At 39.1% G+C, this 17,217-nt stretch overlaps 1 protein-coding gene across 1 annotated transcript in view; it reads right to left on the bottom strand.

Annotated features, from left to right (window-relative positions):
- Nucleotides 1–16,287, bottom strand: part of SLCO4C1 (solute carrier organic anion transporter family member 4C1) — a 32,526-nt gene extending 16,239 nt beyond the window's left edge. The window contains exons 1-5 of the mRNA XM_037374562.1: nt 16,059–16,287; nt 10,672–10,935; nt 4,213–4,407; nt 1,461–1,557; nt 438–559 (exon numbers count right to left, since the gene is read on the bottom strand). Coding sequence (XP_037230459.1) covers nt 438–559; nt 1,461–1,557; nt 4,213–4,407; nt 10,672–10,935; nt 16,059–16,278 — 898 coding nt within the window. The 5' untranslated portion in view covers nt 16,279–16,287. The remainder of the gene's footprint in view (nt 1–437; nt 560–1,460; nt 1,558–4,212; nt 4,408–10,671; nt 10,936–16,058) is intronic.
- Between the last annotated feature and the right edge of the window lie 930 nt (nt 16,288–17,217).

Here is a 17,217-nt window from a genome sequence, read left to right as displayed (position 1 = left end):
TTATTCTTTTTAGAAGGCTGCTCTGGGATACTTTGATTCATGCTTTATTATTTCACCCAAAACAACAAGACAGTAGAGACAAAGACAAAACGCATATTAAGTCAAGACAATTTCCTGATTCTTGGCAGATAACATAACAGCTTAATATACAACCCTGGGTGCCAAGCGTCTTCCAAATTCAGACCATCAGTTTCCATGCTCTATCTGCTTCCAGTCCTACCATACATCATTACATACACAAGATCTGCCCTCCAGCCCATCCACATTGCTTTAAAGGTTGCATATTGGAAGCAAGGTATTTATCATCAGTTTTAGCCAAAGACAGTTAACTGAGAAACAGAATCAAAAAGAAATCAATCACTCAGTCCAGCAGTCTATAACCCACACACATAAACAAATGTCTCTTCTGAAGTAACCCATTACTGTTAAACACTTACCTGGTAGGTGTTTTGGAAAGCATGAAAAAGGTATTATAAGAAGCCAGATTGCAAAAAAGCATGCAAGAAATGGTATCCACCATGCTCCAAGCCAACGTGGGTCATCTTGATCCATCTTTATACTAGAAAAAATTTGGAAAAAAGCAGGTTTACTATTCATGAATTCAAATCAGCAATTTCAGATGTCAGTGAGCTGGATTTTTTTTTTAATCCTGATTTAACAGAAAGCCTTTGCAAGTTGTCATTTTCTTGTTTTCTACATATATTAAATTTAGTGTTTTCTTGTTTAAAGCACGTTCATCAGCTCTATTATAATAATATTCAATCCTACCATTTAGTATGCTTCAACTCATTAGTCAAATTCACTCCGATTCAAAGGCCACTATTTGGCCCTGATTTCAAGGTCCTGTAGCATTAAGATACTGAAAAAGCTGGTTTTAGAAAGAATCTTCCTAATCAGTTAGTTATGTGAAAGCCAATACTTTCACATACAATGAATGTCATTGCATTGATTTGAAGTCCCTAAAACACAGGAAATAAAGGTGTAAATAAAGTTGTTGGCTTGGACAGTAGTACAGTTTATAACACTATCCTTTAATAGTAGACTATTACTCAGCTAGTACATTTTCTAGCATGCTCTTCCCAGGAGGTAAGTAGCAGCATCCTTCGCTTCGTATCCCACCTCAGAGAAACTTTTTGCACAAGAAATCAATCTAATCCTAAATGAGCTACTAACCAAAAGACAAAGCATTGTTCTTGATCAGCTTTAAAATACCTAGTATCTCAAAAAGCTAGAACTACGTATTTGCTCTACAGAGAAATTTTCACACACAATGGATTGACTACTCACTGTGATAAGTAACTTTCTTGCTAGAAGCTCTTGTGAATAAAACTTGTTACCAAGTTAAAGAAACTCTTGAAAATGCAGTATTTTCCAAACAAAAACTTTCTCCTCCTCACATGGAGAAAAGCTGGATTTTAATAAGAATTATTGGGAAAATAGAAAGCGAAAGAGTATCTTGCCTTTCTGGGATCTGGATATCAATATAAATATTAAGTAGCTGCCCTCCTAAGACATAGCCAATAGCAGGACCCAGCAGTGACATGGCATAGCCAATTCCTAGAAGAGAAAATACATCAAGTTCACCATACATTTTTAAATCTTTCTTTTAAAGAATTCCTAAATCAACTTCAGACCAAATGGTTTAAGTCAACCTGTTCTTTCACTGTCATTACCTCAACTATAGTATGTTGAAAACAAAATTCGTGCTTCTCTGGCAACAAGAAAATTTGAAGCTCTCATTAAAAGCTGCAACTCTGAAGTTCAGCAAAAGATACTTTGCTTAGAGCATCTTTATGCTTTAGATTGCCTTTTGCACACCTTGTGCCTACAATCACAAGCTAGCTTGTGAAAAAGTTTAACTAAGGTTGCCATGAAACAGTTGTTAATAGTTCATGCCCACATCTTTAAGAACCTACTTAACTTATATTTTTATTTTGAGTCTTAAGTTGGTTTTTAGATCTGCCAAGACGAGAAGCCAGGATTCCATTAAAACTTGTGACTGGAGTAATACCTGCTGCTTGAGTTCATTTAGAACTCAATCATATGCACTTCAGTTTATTGATATGTTTTAAAATACAAAGCCAGGGCTTTTGACAGCTCCTGACAGTTTAAAAACAAAACCAAAAACCCACATAACCACAAAAAAAACCCCACAGCAACAAAAAAGAAGCCTAAGTTGCAGGTATAACCATATCCTGCTAAAGAACACTTAGGTCTTTTTTTTTTGCCTTAGGACAAGATTTTCCAAATGTCACAATAGTCTTTCTGGTCTACCAACCAAATTTTTGTGGTGCTTCAGCACTGCTGGCAGAAGCATTGTCTCTGCAAATAAAGGCTTGCACTAACAACTAGATCTGCCTAAATAATTGGTAAGACACACATCCTTACGCTGTTATTCTATGCTTTTCCCCAACTTGAAGAATCTGGATTTCTCATTTATTTCCAAAGTTCCTGGACCCTGAGTATTTGGTATTATTTTGCCCTCTTTAGACAGCAAGAAGGAATGATGGGGGGGGAGGGGGGGGGAAGAAAGAGCAAGAGGGAGAAGCAACACAGAAAAGGATACTCAAGTATCACTAAGTCCAAACAAATTTTGAGTTGACATATTCCAGGTTTTCCTGTATTTTGGAAATATGACATGCTCACAGGATCTTTTTGAGTTGAGTATACACTCATCCTACAGGAGTTTAAACCTACCTTAGAAGGTGCCTATTTCCTGCTACAGACCTTTCAGTTTAAATTACCATTTGGAATTGCTTAACTTTTCATTGGCTTTCAATGTAGATGCCCCAGTTTAACAAGAAAACGGTCCTCATGAAAACACACCCAGCTTCAGAAGAGAAGGAAACTACCAACTCATGAGTTGCAAACTTACAGTCTAAGATGCCAGCAGCTATTTACAGACATTTGCAGAAAGTTTTACAGGTTTGGGTTTGGGTTTTTTTGCTATGTTACACAAGCCTTCCTACATTACAGGCAAAGCAATGCCATTTATTTTAAAATACTCAATCCATTGCATAAAAGCAAGAAAACAATTAAGGCTTAATGTAGCTACCTATCCACTCACTTGCATTCTAGTTTTCTCATATTAGGCAAAATACATTGTTGTTCTGAACTCAGAAGTTCTCTGAGGATTGTGCAAGCATTAATGTATTGCATTGTTTTGGTTTAAGTATGAACACTGACACCATTCTGCTGAGTTTTCAGGCCACTTCCGATCCCGTAGTCATGCAGACAGCCCTAATTCTGCTCCATTTATTTCACTGGCCTTGTGGGGTGGGGTGGGTGTAGCAATAAACTTCTCTCTCAATATAAAGAAACAGCAAAAATAAATGTAGTCTTCGTTATTTAAGATTTTAACACATGCAACTATGCTATTTATTGGCATCAATTGAGTGGCTTATCTAGAACAATTAATAACCTATTTACATAGAATTCTTGCTTATTTCAATTTCCACAACTAAACTATTGATTTAGTCTAGAAAACAGACCAGGAATCTAAGATGCTTTGAATTCCTCCTGTGAGTTACCAGTATAGCTAACATGCTTTTATCAGCTTATATCTATAAAGGCAAAAACAGCAAATATCTTCATACCCATAGAAAATGCACTTAGACTGCAACGAACATGGCAGTAAAACTGCACATAACCCAGAGAATGCTGACCAGAAAGATGAAAAAAATCACTGCTAAGTATTAGTATTCCTTAGCTTTCAAGCAGCCCCACAGGAAGACAAACACATTCTTTGTGCTTCTAAAAAATCCCTTTACTTTCAATTAAGTAAAGATACTTCCAGTATTTCCCCCTGAAATGCCAAATTTGTATGTGGCTACAGAACTGCAGATCTGGCTACTGACCTGATATACAGTGGTTTTCAACACCTGCGACACAAAAGCAAATTTTTGCTACAATTTATTCTGTTGTTATCAGACAGCCTACATTAACCACTTAATCCCTTTCAGGTACTGACATGAAAAAACAGCAGGACAGGTGAACAAAGTAGCCTTACCATGCTCTGCAAAATAACTATTGAAAAGACTCGATACTTAGAGCAGACCAATACCTAACTTGCACAGTAACTAGTATAGATGCTTTATGCACATAAGTAAACAATGACAAGATTGATTTAGAAGAATTAATAAAAGCATTTGAAAGACATTGCAGTTCTATGATTTATCTGGACAATGTGTTATAAACAGTTTTAAAAGTTACCTATATAAAGGGAAGACTTGTGCTTTGGGACACTATCATCAATAAAAGCTGTCCCCAAAGTATATAGTGGAGTTCCTCCAACTCCCAGCAGCAGCTGTCCCAGGATAAATATATATAGATAGTTTGGAAGTAAAGACTTTGTGCTGGTACTGCACGTCAAGTTTGCAGAGCTTGTTCCTGGAATTTGACACGTGTCTGAAAGACAAGAGACAGCAAGACCTTAAAATAAAAAATAAAAAAACCAGCTCACCACAGTCCAACTGAAGAAAAACCTGTACTGAGAGCTAAACTACACAGGATGTGCTGTTAGTGCCAGGCTCCCATTTTAACTTTCAGGCCTACTAATACATCCTATATGACAGTGCCCTAATCTTCTACGGTATCATATGCCCTAAAAGAAGTATCATCATAGCTTCTTTTTTTTTCCTGCTTTGGCTTCTTGAAAGCATTATTGACTAGATGTATGCTAAAAAAATACCCCCAGAAAACTGTAAAATGGTCATTCAACAGGTTAGTGAATACTCCTAGGTAACAGACACTTCATTTTGTTCTTGCACCTTATAATGATTCTGAGTAGGATTAAAAACTTCCAATCTTAAGTGACAGAGCAGCCTGAACAAGCTGAGGAAAGCTAGACTGCTAGAGAGGAAAGTGCAGTTGTCAGTCACAAGTTGGAAACAAAGATAATCCTCCCTTCTCATAGTCTTGAGAAGTGTTTCCCCTGAAAAAAAAAAAGCTTAGAAACCTACACCAATATCTCTCATAGATCACACACTGCCATATTTCCAGAATGAGGTTAATGTAAAGCCTCTGTACTTGTCCACACATACACACAGAGGAAAGCAGAGGGGGAATAGCTTAAGATTGCATCTTTTCCTGTAATGTTTGGCACTACGAGGAGGGAAGAGAAAAAGAGGAAGTGAAGACAGGGAGTATGTTTTCTCCTTCTTGCTAACTTTTCACTTCTAGCAGCAGACAGTCCCAAGTGATAACATCAAGAGGAGCATGGTTCTTTGCAGGTTTTTCCACACAAGAATGTACAACCCTAAGGAAGAAGATAAATCCATTAATTTAATGGAAACAAGCCATACTGCACAGATACATGAAAACATCCTTCAAATCAGATGAGTAGACTGCTTAATTCTCAATACTTTGCTACAAAATTACTACTTAGTTTTTCTCAGGTCCTTTTACATTTGAGAACACTTTTTACTCAAGCAAAGAAAGGGCAAGCTTGTCCACACTTTGGGCTCACAGGACACAAACACAAGGAAGTGCTTACCACATAGCAGGTATTTAAAGCCTATGTTGATGTTACAAACGCATCCATGGGCTTTATCATGCCTTCTCCAGAAGAAACAGCACTGTAGTGGTGGTGGCATCATTAAGCACACAACAGATGATTCAGTGCTGTTGCACTGAAACTGGATAGGAAAACCTCACTTCCAGAGGAGTTGTCTAAAATTTACCTTCCTTTCCACTTAGGAGCAATCCTTATTTTAATGCTATACTGAAGCCCCATGGGGAACTTTTTATTATGTATCACTACTCTGAAAACAGAAGTTTTTAAACTATATTTTCCATTTATTGTCAATCTGATTTCTTTATCAATATTCTTTTCTGCATGAAACTAAGTCTTAGATCAGGTTAACTTTGCACTATTTACATGCACAGCATCTAAAACCGATTACAGATTAACACCATGTGCTACAATACCTTGTTAACATACACATATTAATGTACAGAACATATAACTCTTCTATATATATTCTATATAAATTAGACTCTTAATACCTACTGGGCAAGTCTAAAACTATGTTTGGCTAGTTATTTCATTGTAGCACACAAATAATAGTTAAAATGGACACATCAGAAACAAGTAATACAGAGCAAGAAAATGCCATGAATGCTGTTAAGTGACAGAAGTGTAGCCTAATTTGAGATCTAGAAATAGCTTCATGAAATAAGCAGATTACATATGGTAATGGCAATCAGACTCTGACAGACTGTGTTTCCTCATGAATCCAAAGTCAATGTCTCAGTTCATGTCAATCTGGAAGCCTGTGCCATTGCGTATCTAATTGAGTATAGCTTTTCTCCTGTAGTCTTTTAGCTCTTCAATTTATATGCCCTAGGAAATTTATGCTGACATTATGATGAGAAGCTTATCATACCAGTTTGTTTTCAAAACCACGTAATCAGGTTTAACTACAAAATTAAGAGACCCACCAATACACACTTTAATACAATTATAACCCTTATTTGCATCAGCTATCATGCCTTTTTTTTTTTTAAAGTCAGCAAGTACACATGCACTTGCCAAGTGGAGTCACAGACCACATTTCATGTTTCCAAGAACATTTTAAAAACAAAGAGAATCTACCACAAAACTATGAGATTAGCTTAAACCAGCGTAAAGTCAAAACTGCCATCAAACAACAGTTTACCTCAGCCATTTATGTCACCCCCTTCTTGTACAGTTCAAGGTTTAAGCAGATTTGTAAAAGTGACACAGTTTAAACCTAACCTGGATTAAATTCATAAGCTTGTTTGTTGCTGTCATGAGAATGGTGGAGAGAGAAGGCACTGGCTTTCACATGATCAAGATAACCTGAGATAAACCAAGCTCTAGAAGTTCAAGATGGGTGGCTGACCATTTTTTAGTACCTTTTCTCATTAAATTTGTTTTTCCTTCTAAAATTTAGTGGATTAGACTTGCCTTTTAAAGATCAGAACTGCATTAAAGGCAACACCATCCAGAGTTAGTCATCATAAACCATCTTGCAAGCTTTTATCGAACACATCTACCTCAATCCAAGTTATGTAAAGGCCAAACATTCCCAAGTATCTGACACAATATACTAGCCAAGAAGCCAGAGCCAACTGTGAGATGCTTTAGCAGTTACGTTAATTAGATTTAAGACAGGTCAAGGCTAGTTTTACTCAGTTCTTAAACTGCAGCAAGTAGGTGTGGGGTTTTTTGTCTTTTGGGGAGCAGAGAACAGTTTATAAAGAGAGTTGAGCAGAGTGAGACAAAGAACATCTTGTTTTCTATTCCTTTTTAATCTTAAAAAAAAATCTGTCTCCCTTCTAAGTCTTTAATGGGAAAGTCATCAAAGCTTCAATGAACATGCTGAACGAAGACTAAGTTTTTAGTTTCTAAAGGCAGATGTTACAGTATTACAGAATATGTAAGTGGTACAGAGAAATAGGTCAAGCAGTGCAAGCAGTGTAGAGAACAGCAGCACTATCAGTTATTCAACTGGTCAGATAAACTCTTCAGAAAGCAAAGCCAGCAGAAAAACCACAGACATACTGATTGTGCAAGACAAAACAGTCAAATTAGAGACTGGTATCACACATTCTCTCTCCATTAGTACCATTTTTCTTCACTCTTTAATTGTCCTTGGCATGTTCTAGGAAGGAAGATCTCTTACTGCCCTTCAGAGAAGATTCACTCACTCTCAGATACTAAACAACTTATGTACCACTTGACTTTCCAGTAGAAAAGAGAACTGAAGAAAAGTGTTCAAGTCATTCTCCCTCTTCTGAAATCACACCACATACTAATTCAAATGGCTAAGACTTGTTATTAACAAAGATCTTTTTTCAAAAGACATCGTTCACAGCCTGTTATTGAAGAGACTCATGGAATAATTCAGGTTGGTAAAGGCATCAGGGAGTCATGTAGTCCAAACTCCTAATTCAAACTGTGCCAAAACCAAATGCAGACCAAGCTGCTCAGGACTTTACTCAGCAGCATCCTGAAACCCTCCCAGAGATACAGACTGCACAGTATTCCCGGGTAATCTGTTCCAAAGCTTGACTGTCTTCACATTAAAGTTGTCTTCCTTGTATCAAGTTAAAGAACTACATTTCGCATTTGCTGCGACCGACTGATTTTACAGACTTAAACATGTTTCAATCAGATCTGAGAGAGAAGTTTAAACGTATATTGCTTAAAGCATCTGCAGTTTTTACAGTCCTCTACTGTCTACGGGTGATCAAATACGGAATGGTTTCATTTCAGACGAACCACTAGATGGAGCTCCTGCCTACAAAGATCAGAGCCAGCTCACACTGACGACCCTATGTAACCTAAAAAACGTTACCAGAACAAATACTGGTTACATCTAGGTTATAAATTTGACTCTTAAGCTTTTCTGGAATCAAAATTAAGACCTTTCCGCGGTCTGATTTTTTTTTTTTTAAATAGGTAGACCATTGGTTTGCTACTCTTTCAATATGAAATGTATTAAACTATTTCTAAATTGTGTTACTATGATAACTATTTCCAGTGGAATAGTTTTGCAGAGTAGGATATGTATACACTCAGAATAAAAGTAAATTGATATCTCAGGGTACAACAGCAAGCTTCAGGAAGTCTATAAACCTTACACTGGAGGCTAGGTGTATTTTATATTCTAGAGTAAATCCATTAATTAATTTGGCAGCCATATTAAATATCGCTCTGAACTATACTTTGAAGTTGTCCTGCAGGTAAATTTACTGTACTTATATGAAACAATCAGGTAACCAACTAGGAACTGTTCAAAAATAAACTAGATGGCAGTTTTTAATGCAAAACATCAAATAAAAGTTTACTGTCAATATATTAAAACTTCTATAAACTACTCATCCAAACAAATAAGCAACAACAAAGGTTTTTGGGGTACAGTGCTATTAAATTCTGCAACTAAATGTGTAGATAAGATGCTTCATCAACATCAGAAGTAGCCACACTAGACATCCGATAAAGTCACATGCTGTAATTTACTTCACTGTTAAAGGATGCCATTGCACAGCACCTGCAGACTCACATCGACTGTCATTGTACAGACATTCCCTGTACTCCATAGTCATTTATCTTTGGTAGTTTTTTGTTTAAATAAGCTTAAGTCTTTAAAACTACTCATCAGTCACAGCATAGGTACGGGCATTACAGCAGTCAAAACAGTGTGAATCCAGCCAGCTTACAGTGCCATAGAGAAGAAAGCAGATTTTCCACTTAAAATTCTCCCTACAGCTTTTAGATTTCAGAAGTCCACACAGAACACGATCCCTAATAAGGCATCAACACCTACAGAATCTTTAATGGTGGATGAAACAGCACACGTTTGATGAAACAGTAACAGATTCTGAGATTTCAACTAAAACTGGTAGGAAGGGGAGAGATCAGTTGCAATAGTTGGCCATCTCTCTTCACACACCTCACCCTGTCAGCATCCTTTTTTCCAATAAAAAAGTTCAAAACCAATTGTAGTCTCTTTTGTACCAAGTTCATCTTACCTTCCATACTAGTGAAGTAGGGAGGGTAATAGTGAAACTGCTGAGAAACAGGACTGTTTAATATTCAGGAGCAAGTAAGCTGCTGCCCCTCTATTAAGGGTTAACAAGTAATCATCTGCTCATAGCCTCCGAACACTGAAGAGTTTTTTCTTTTAGCTTTGTTCAGTTAAAATGTCAATTAACTTCTGCCTCATATCCTCATTTCTTAGATGGGGAAAAATAGCTCACCGAAGTTATTAATGGTCAATATCTGGACAGCTCATGGAAGTGTATGATATGATTAACACTTAAAAAAACCACTAATTTGACAATCAACAACTGGAAGACTGAGGACCTTCCATCTGATTCCTTAATGGCTACTGATCTTTTTAGTAAGCACTCTAATATGCTTAGTCATTGAAGACAAATCTGATTAAACCCTGCAATAGCAATTAAATAATCCTAGAAGATTAAATCATCCTGCCTTAAACATATCTGGATGTTTCTTCGTTAGTTACATGTGTGCCACTAGATTAAGAGGCAAATAGCTGGCTTTAAGCACACTACACTTCAAGTCTTGTTCTATGAGAAAAGATAGGCAAGATCTGAGAGCTGGATGCTCCTGCTGTTTCAGTACTGCTTTGTTCAGTGTAGTTCAGGACTGCTTGCCAAAGAAACCCACAAGTTTTAATCAACATTTTAGAAGAAGTCAGTGAAACTTGTTAATTACTTACTCAAGATGCCTTTAATAGTTCAAAATCCAGAACTGCAAAATTTAGACACCTTTAAACAAGATGTTAAATTTAACAGCTTTCCTTTAACATTCATTCCACATCATTGACATAACTTCCATTCCTATTCACAACGAAATGCCAGATCATTTTTTTTTTTTAACGCATAGTGAATCTTAACTGCATTCATCATGCAAGTCAAAAAAAGCATTTTATGTAAGTGTTGCTTAACTCATTAACACTCATACTTCTTCTGAAAAACGAAGTTCACTATGCAGACAGCTCTTGAACTTAGGGATTTCACAAAATCATTTTATTTTCAGAATTAGAAATTATGCCCTATTATTTGGACTTTGACAGAGATTAACTATTGTGCATGAAATTAAGAGTTGCACCAAGTTGCCACAGTTTTGGGGTTTTTTTTTTTTACATCATTTTCCAAACATAAGGATAAGCTTACCTTCAAGTTTAGCTCCATAGTGGTATTTTCCACTACTGAAGTGTGGTAAGGAAAATATAAGTGAGCCCAATCCTAGCATAAATGCTGAGAAAGCAAGCCATCGTGGTTTGTGCCCTCTTTCTCCAAAGAAAGATACAAACAGTGACAATATACAGAAAGCAATATCATAGCTTGCAGAGATTAAGCCAGTGAGGGAACTGTTCAACTCGTAACGCTTCTCAATTGTTGAAATACTAATGTTAATCAGGCCGTTTACCACAACACCTAAAAAAAAAAAAAGACATAATTAGTCAAGGATACTTTAACTTAAAAAGTTGCAAGGCTAAACTTACCATTGTGCTATAGAAGAGTTAAAATTAATATATTTACAAAGCTACATTTTTAGGTATTTATTTAGCTATGTAAAATCCACATATATAGCGGATTGATATAGTGCCCGCTTAAGCCAGCCATCTGATACAGAAACTATTCTATTTTCTTATCTCCTGTGGACCCTGAAGATTTAACACTCAAGTATTAAGCCAGCAAAATACAATGCCTCAAACTCTGGAACCTACATACATGAACAGATTCAGTATGAAGCACAGAGATTTTAAACAGAATGCCGTAAGATATTAGATTGGTCAAGGTTATGACTTGTATTAGAATACAAATTACAAGTGAAGCAAGTTCAGGACACAGCTTTCAAATAATGGTTGTTAAACAAACATCATTTCCTCCTTGAAATCACAAAGGGAAGATATAATAAGGCTTTGAACAGACATCCTTTCCCTGCAATATAAGAAAAGGTTAAACCATTTAAAAATACTTTACAACAGTTTCAAAGCCACCAAGGTGATTTAACTGAGAAAAATGTTTGCCCTCTGAACCTTGAAGTTCCCCGAAGCAAGAAGTATCAGACAATCTGGAGAAAAGGCCTCGCAAGAGCTGCCCTACTTCAGCACAGGTGAATTCCAAGAAATAGATCCAAAAGTAAAGGATGCATTGACAATTGCAGCTACAGACACTGTCCGTTTTTACAAGAGTGTTGTTTATAGGTAACTAAGTTGAATCTCTCATCCTGCCTCACATTCTGTCTCTATGTGGAACGCAAAGGAGTTAAACTTACTGTAGTTTACTTTTTTAACAGTACCAAAATATGATTCTGTTACAAGTTATATGAACAGCTGTACTCCATAACAGGGTCAGATAATTTCATGGTAGTCTAACTGAAATGTGCCTGTGATAAAATATATACCCTGGAAAAAACTTAGGAGGTCTTGGAGTCACAGGTGCCAATAAGATTAAGAGTTCTGTAACCTCACTGATCATCAATTAGCATCTCTCATGACACAGGCCCTACAGTTATCCCTCCTCTTTCCAGAATTCAGCTGTGATTCTCTACTGTTATTTCAAGAACAGAATGATATGACTGAAATGGATTTAAGTTAGTTTTCAATGAGCATTGTACCATCCAGAAGTACAGCTACACAGCCTGAACTTCAACAGATCTCCCCAAGGTGCTCTACGTGTTAGAAAAATTTACTCCAAATCTGTGATCAACCAGCTGGGTTTTTTTTAATCAGTGCTATTCCCATCATTAACTAAACACTTTTCTGTAAGGAGGCAGCTCTTGGCACAATCTTAATTTTCTAATACACTACTACAGCCTCTTTATTGAGGATGACAATTTCATCTGTCTGTTGGACCACCACACTTAAATTCATACAGGATTAACAGAAGTATTCAAGTATTCCTCCACTGCCATTATTTATATATTTGGCAGCTTTCTTCTTCTTAAGGAGCATTGACCAAAGAACAATACTAGCACAAAGGAATGAACAAACAAGGGTTTTTTTCCATTTGCCAGCACTTCAAACATTTACTAAGGCCTTAAAACATTCACATGAAGTAGGTGTGCTACATAGAAAGTTGGTTACAGAACTAGAAGACATTGTCTTTTACCTGTAGTTACGTTGCCACCTTTAATTTACATCCTAAAAGCCATAAAACCTTGCAGTTACTTTTATTGGGTAATTAGATTTCACCTGTAAAAGTGTAGAAGTGATGAACGGCAGTATAACTTCTCCAATGCCACCATCCAGTAATTAATCACTTAACTCTTTTCAGGGAAGATGGAACATTGCTAATACTAACTTGATCCAAAAAACAAATCTTACAAAGACATCAACACTTAAATCATAGTATAGATTTTTTTTTTAACTGTTCTCATCCAAAACCTTATTGTCCTGCCTGTTAGAAGTTTAGCTACAGCGTGTACTGACCCACAAAATCCAGGTTAATCATAAACCAACTTCATTTGCCCTAATGAAATACAAAAGTATTTTTTCTTCATCCATTTAACAAAAAAAATATGGTCTACAGTTTTTGTAAGTATGCTGGCTTTAAAGCAGTGTTTTGCAGATAACTGCACACAATTGAAAAAAACAGAAGAGTAAAATTATTAAAAAGTCCTTCCAGTAACAAATCTGATGAGGGTATAAAACATTAGTGCTTTCCAAAGTTTTCAGATAGATTAGACTGGACCAGTGTCAAACAGTGATTCTGTTTGGTTTAATAAAATTATTAGTGACATAAGGAATAAACAGTCCTTCTTGTACTCAAAATAGTGAGATAACTTCTAACTAGTCTGCTACTACAGCTATGAACTGCAGCATATCTGGTTATTGTAATGCAATCATACATTTATGCAATTCTAAGTACCATACAGAAAGCTGGTATTAGTCATGTAACCATGTTCTACACAAATAAGTGTTTTCTATTCTGGAAATACAGGTTTCACATCTACTTGAAACAGAAACAGTCAGAAATGAAGAGTTAAGTTTCACCTGGAACCTTCTGAGAAGCTGAAACAGAGCTTATCAGGTGCTAATGATAACAATAACCTCTTTTCCAGGGCAGCTAGAGCATAGCCTAATAAATACATCCCTTCAGTTAGATACACACATGCAAAAATCTACACACATGTACCAGGTCACTGCAGATAACTACTGTGTTCACCCATTGTGTAAAAAGTCTAGTATAACAACTTGTATACATTAGAAGTGTGTTAATGATTACTTCATTACTTTTCAGTGCATTAGGAAATAAACTTTTCCAGAGATATACTAGCATTAGCGAGTTTTAAAGATATATTTTATCCTCCTTATTGACTAATTCTGTAATTTGGAGGGTAAATTAAATGGACCCAAAGCTGAAGTACTGTAGTAGCTCACATAACTTCAAGATCCCAGTTGTGTTTTGTGTACTTTTATCTAAACTCTGAAGATTCAAGACCTGAACATTTTTGCAGTTTCACGTGCAGCACTGAATTTCTTGTCTGAAGATGATTCTTGTTTCTGCTTCTCAAATAGAGTTGAAACTTGAGTCTTCAGTGCCACATTTCCTTTCTACAATCTAGTTAAAGGAAAGGTACTTCTTCAGAAAATCCAGATAATACAACATTAAGAATGCCACAAGACCCATAATAGCCATACCTCATACTTTCAGCTTTCAAAACAAGCATCAGAAAATTCCTTACATTAACACCCTAAATCTGAACTAGATCTGAGGTCTGGCATACATCTACAGTTAGGTAACAGGACCAAGACCTGGGTAAGTGACATAACCAAAACCCATAGTATTTTAAGGGGACAGATTCTAACAACACAAGACCTTTTTATGACTGGAAACCTATACACACTACTAATAAGAGAGAAAATTTAAAATTATAGTGAATTCATTATTCAGCTGAGCAGACAATCAGATCACCACAGCAAACTGGATTTTAAGAAATAGTGCTTGAAATATTCATGATGCTTTGTCTAGTGTAATATAAACGGAAACTTTTCAGTGTCACATTCAGGGCATTTTTGGTTGCCTGTGTGCATTCTTAAGCTACAAAAATATACATGTACAATCTAAAAGTATTCTGCTACTCAGCTGACATAGAAATCTGCTATATAAGATCTTTCTCCACCCCTCCCTTTCTTTTTTCTATGTCAGAAACAACAAATTTGAGGTAACAGCAGGACAATTGCAACAGTCATCACTTCCTGGTCCTATCAGCTGTAACATGGCCTTTCAAATACAAGCCAGGCGCAACAGGCTCTGCCCCAAACTCTCTAGACACTTCTTCTCTAACGCAATACCTGTACACTAAGAAAAGATCAGATTCTGAACAGGTTGAAATCAGAAACTGAGTTTACAGGAACACATACTGAAGGACACTGTTTCTTCTATGACTCAGACCCTTACAGGTTTTAAGCTGAACCTCCTGTGCAGTTCTCTTCAGCCCAACCCAATTACCTCAGTGTGGTTCCGGGCAGGAAGGCAGCCATCCATATCCCGCATGTCTTCTGTGTTAAGTTACCAGCTCTTATAGCACTGAATTTCTTCTTCTGCATCTCCCACCACCACTCTAAAGCAGTCTCATTCTTTATAAACAACAAGGATGAGCTTTAAACCTCATTTTTTTTCAGGAAACAGTTTTCTTTCCTAGCTGGTCCAATGAAGTTGAAGGGTTCTGAACATTAATCCAGTATCGCTCCATTTGACAAATACCTAAGCTTTACAAACCTCAAGTTTGCCTATTTGGTGCACTAACACTTCCCCTCAGGCATTACTACTACTTTACAAGCCTAAGGCTTACCAAGGCCCTAACAAATGTTGTTAGAGAAAACAAAAAATATGGATAAGAATATCTGAAGCTTAACGACAGAAACTGAGGTTCCCCCAAGGTTAAGTCAAGCCATTAGTTCAGTGTTAGAAAGACAGCTGCACTGGGATCCACACAACAAACAGAGAATTTTTTAAAGCCATCTTAATTATTTGAAGACCCACCCAACCATGCCAAGGTACCTTTTTAATTGGCAGGTAACAAAGTACATGCTAGGGCACTACAGCTTTATCTATTGTTTTACATCATGTGTTTTATTCTCTGGCTCATGTCTCAGCCTGTGAGGTGCACATGGAGCACTATTTCCCTGTGAGCAATGGGGCTGCAGCATAGACAACAGCACAAAGCACAGAGCTGGTGGCACCACAGACACACCAGTGATCAAAAAGGTAAGTGGGAAAATAAAAGAAAAAAAAAGGAGGAACAGAGCAAAGTACAGAGAGTAATACAGTATGAGCAACTTCCCTGCGCAGGGCATCAGGGTACTTTCTTCCCCGGATGAAGCCACGACTGCCACTTTTCAGCACCATGCACCTGGAGGAGCCCTGCCTCCCCGTACCCCGTACCACCCCTCCCCGGCCTTTCCCACCTGGCTTCCCCCACGGCTGCAGGATGGTGACCGAGATACGCCCAGGGCAGCAGGCGGCCTGCAGGTGCAGGGTCCCGCAGAGAAAGTGGAGAGGTGAGCAGCCGACCCGCGGCTCCGGGTCAGGCGGCGGGGACAGGTTACCTTGGAAGATAGCCAGGAGGCTGTAGGCGGCCAGGTAGCCCTCAGGGTTGTTGCAGAGCTGCAGAGCCTTAGGGGCGCAGTGGCCCCACCCGCAGGCCCCCTCCTCAGCCGCCTCCGGGACGCCGGCACCTGCCCCTGCGCGGCCCGCCCGGCGGCGGTCGAGGTCGAGGTCGGGGCTGGGTGGTTCGAACACCGGGTTCTCGAGCCCGCCGTGCCTCATGGCGCGAACAACTCGTTGCCCCGCACCGGCTTGAGCAACACCCGGCCGCGACACTCCGCTAAATACTACGAGGGAGGGCTGGCCCCGACGGGGGCAGGTGGAGGCGGTTTCCCCCTCCTTCCGAGGAGGGCGGCCCGGCCCGACCCCGCCCCGCCCCGCCCGGCCCGCGTCCCGCCGGTCCCGCGGCTGGGCGATCCCCCTGGGGCGGTGGGGCCGTTGGAGCCCTCGGCGGAGGGGGCTGCGTTGGCCGCGGCCGGTGCCTGCCCGCCCGTCCCGCGCACCTGCCCTCGACCGCTGGGTGAAGGGCCCGCACCCCGCGGGCCGGGCTCTGCCGGCCGGGCCCCGCACGGGCCCCGCGCTTTCCCGGAGGGAAAACGCCCCGCGCCGGGCGCCACGTAACGCCGACAGCAGCGGTTAACGCGCACAGCCGCGGCGCGCTGAGCGCTGGGTCGCGGTTTGTGTCAAGTTCTTGCGCCCAGCTCCAGTGCTTTGAACTCGCGGTTGGCGGCCGGTGGAGCGGGCGGGCGCCCACCGCCTGGGGCAGGGCCCGCACGGCCGGCGCGGCGGTGGCAGCGACCCGCGGCAGCAAAGCGACACATCGGTTTGATCGGGCAGCATTCGCCTGAAAAAAAAACAAAAACAAAAAAAATAAATCACGCGCCTGAAAAAATTCCTCGTGAATGTTCCTTCCGAGAAACCAAAAAAAAAAAAAAAAAGAGAACGTTCGTTTTATGTGCTGGGAAAAGTGAAAGGGCTGTTTTTCTGGATACGGTGCTTTCCCACTTCAGGCAAGTGAGTTGGCATATGACCCACTCGGATGTGGAAACCCATCTCCAACATAGAAATGAACCCTGAACACTTGCAAATGTCATCCTTTGGAAATACTGTTCCCCTACTGTACCACTGAAAGTTTCCACCTGCAGAAGCGACCAGCCATTG

Source organism: Falco rusticolus, chromosome Z (assembly GCF_015220075.1).
Source record: "Falco rusticolus isolate bFalRus1 chromosome Z, bFalRus1.pri, whole genome shotgun sequence".
Taxonomy (NCBI): Eukaryota; Metazoa; Chordata; class Aves; order Falconiformes; family Falconidae; genus Falco; species Falco rusticolus.
Note: the sequence above shows the minus strand (reverse complement) of the source record. Positions and strands in the feature narration are given on the sequence as shown.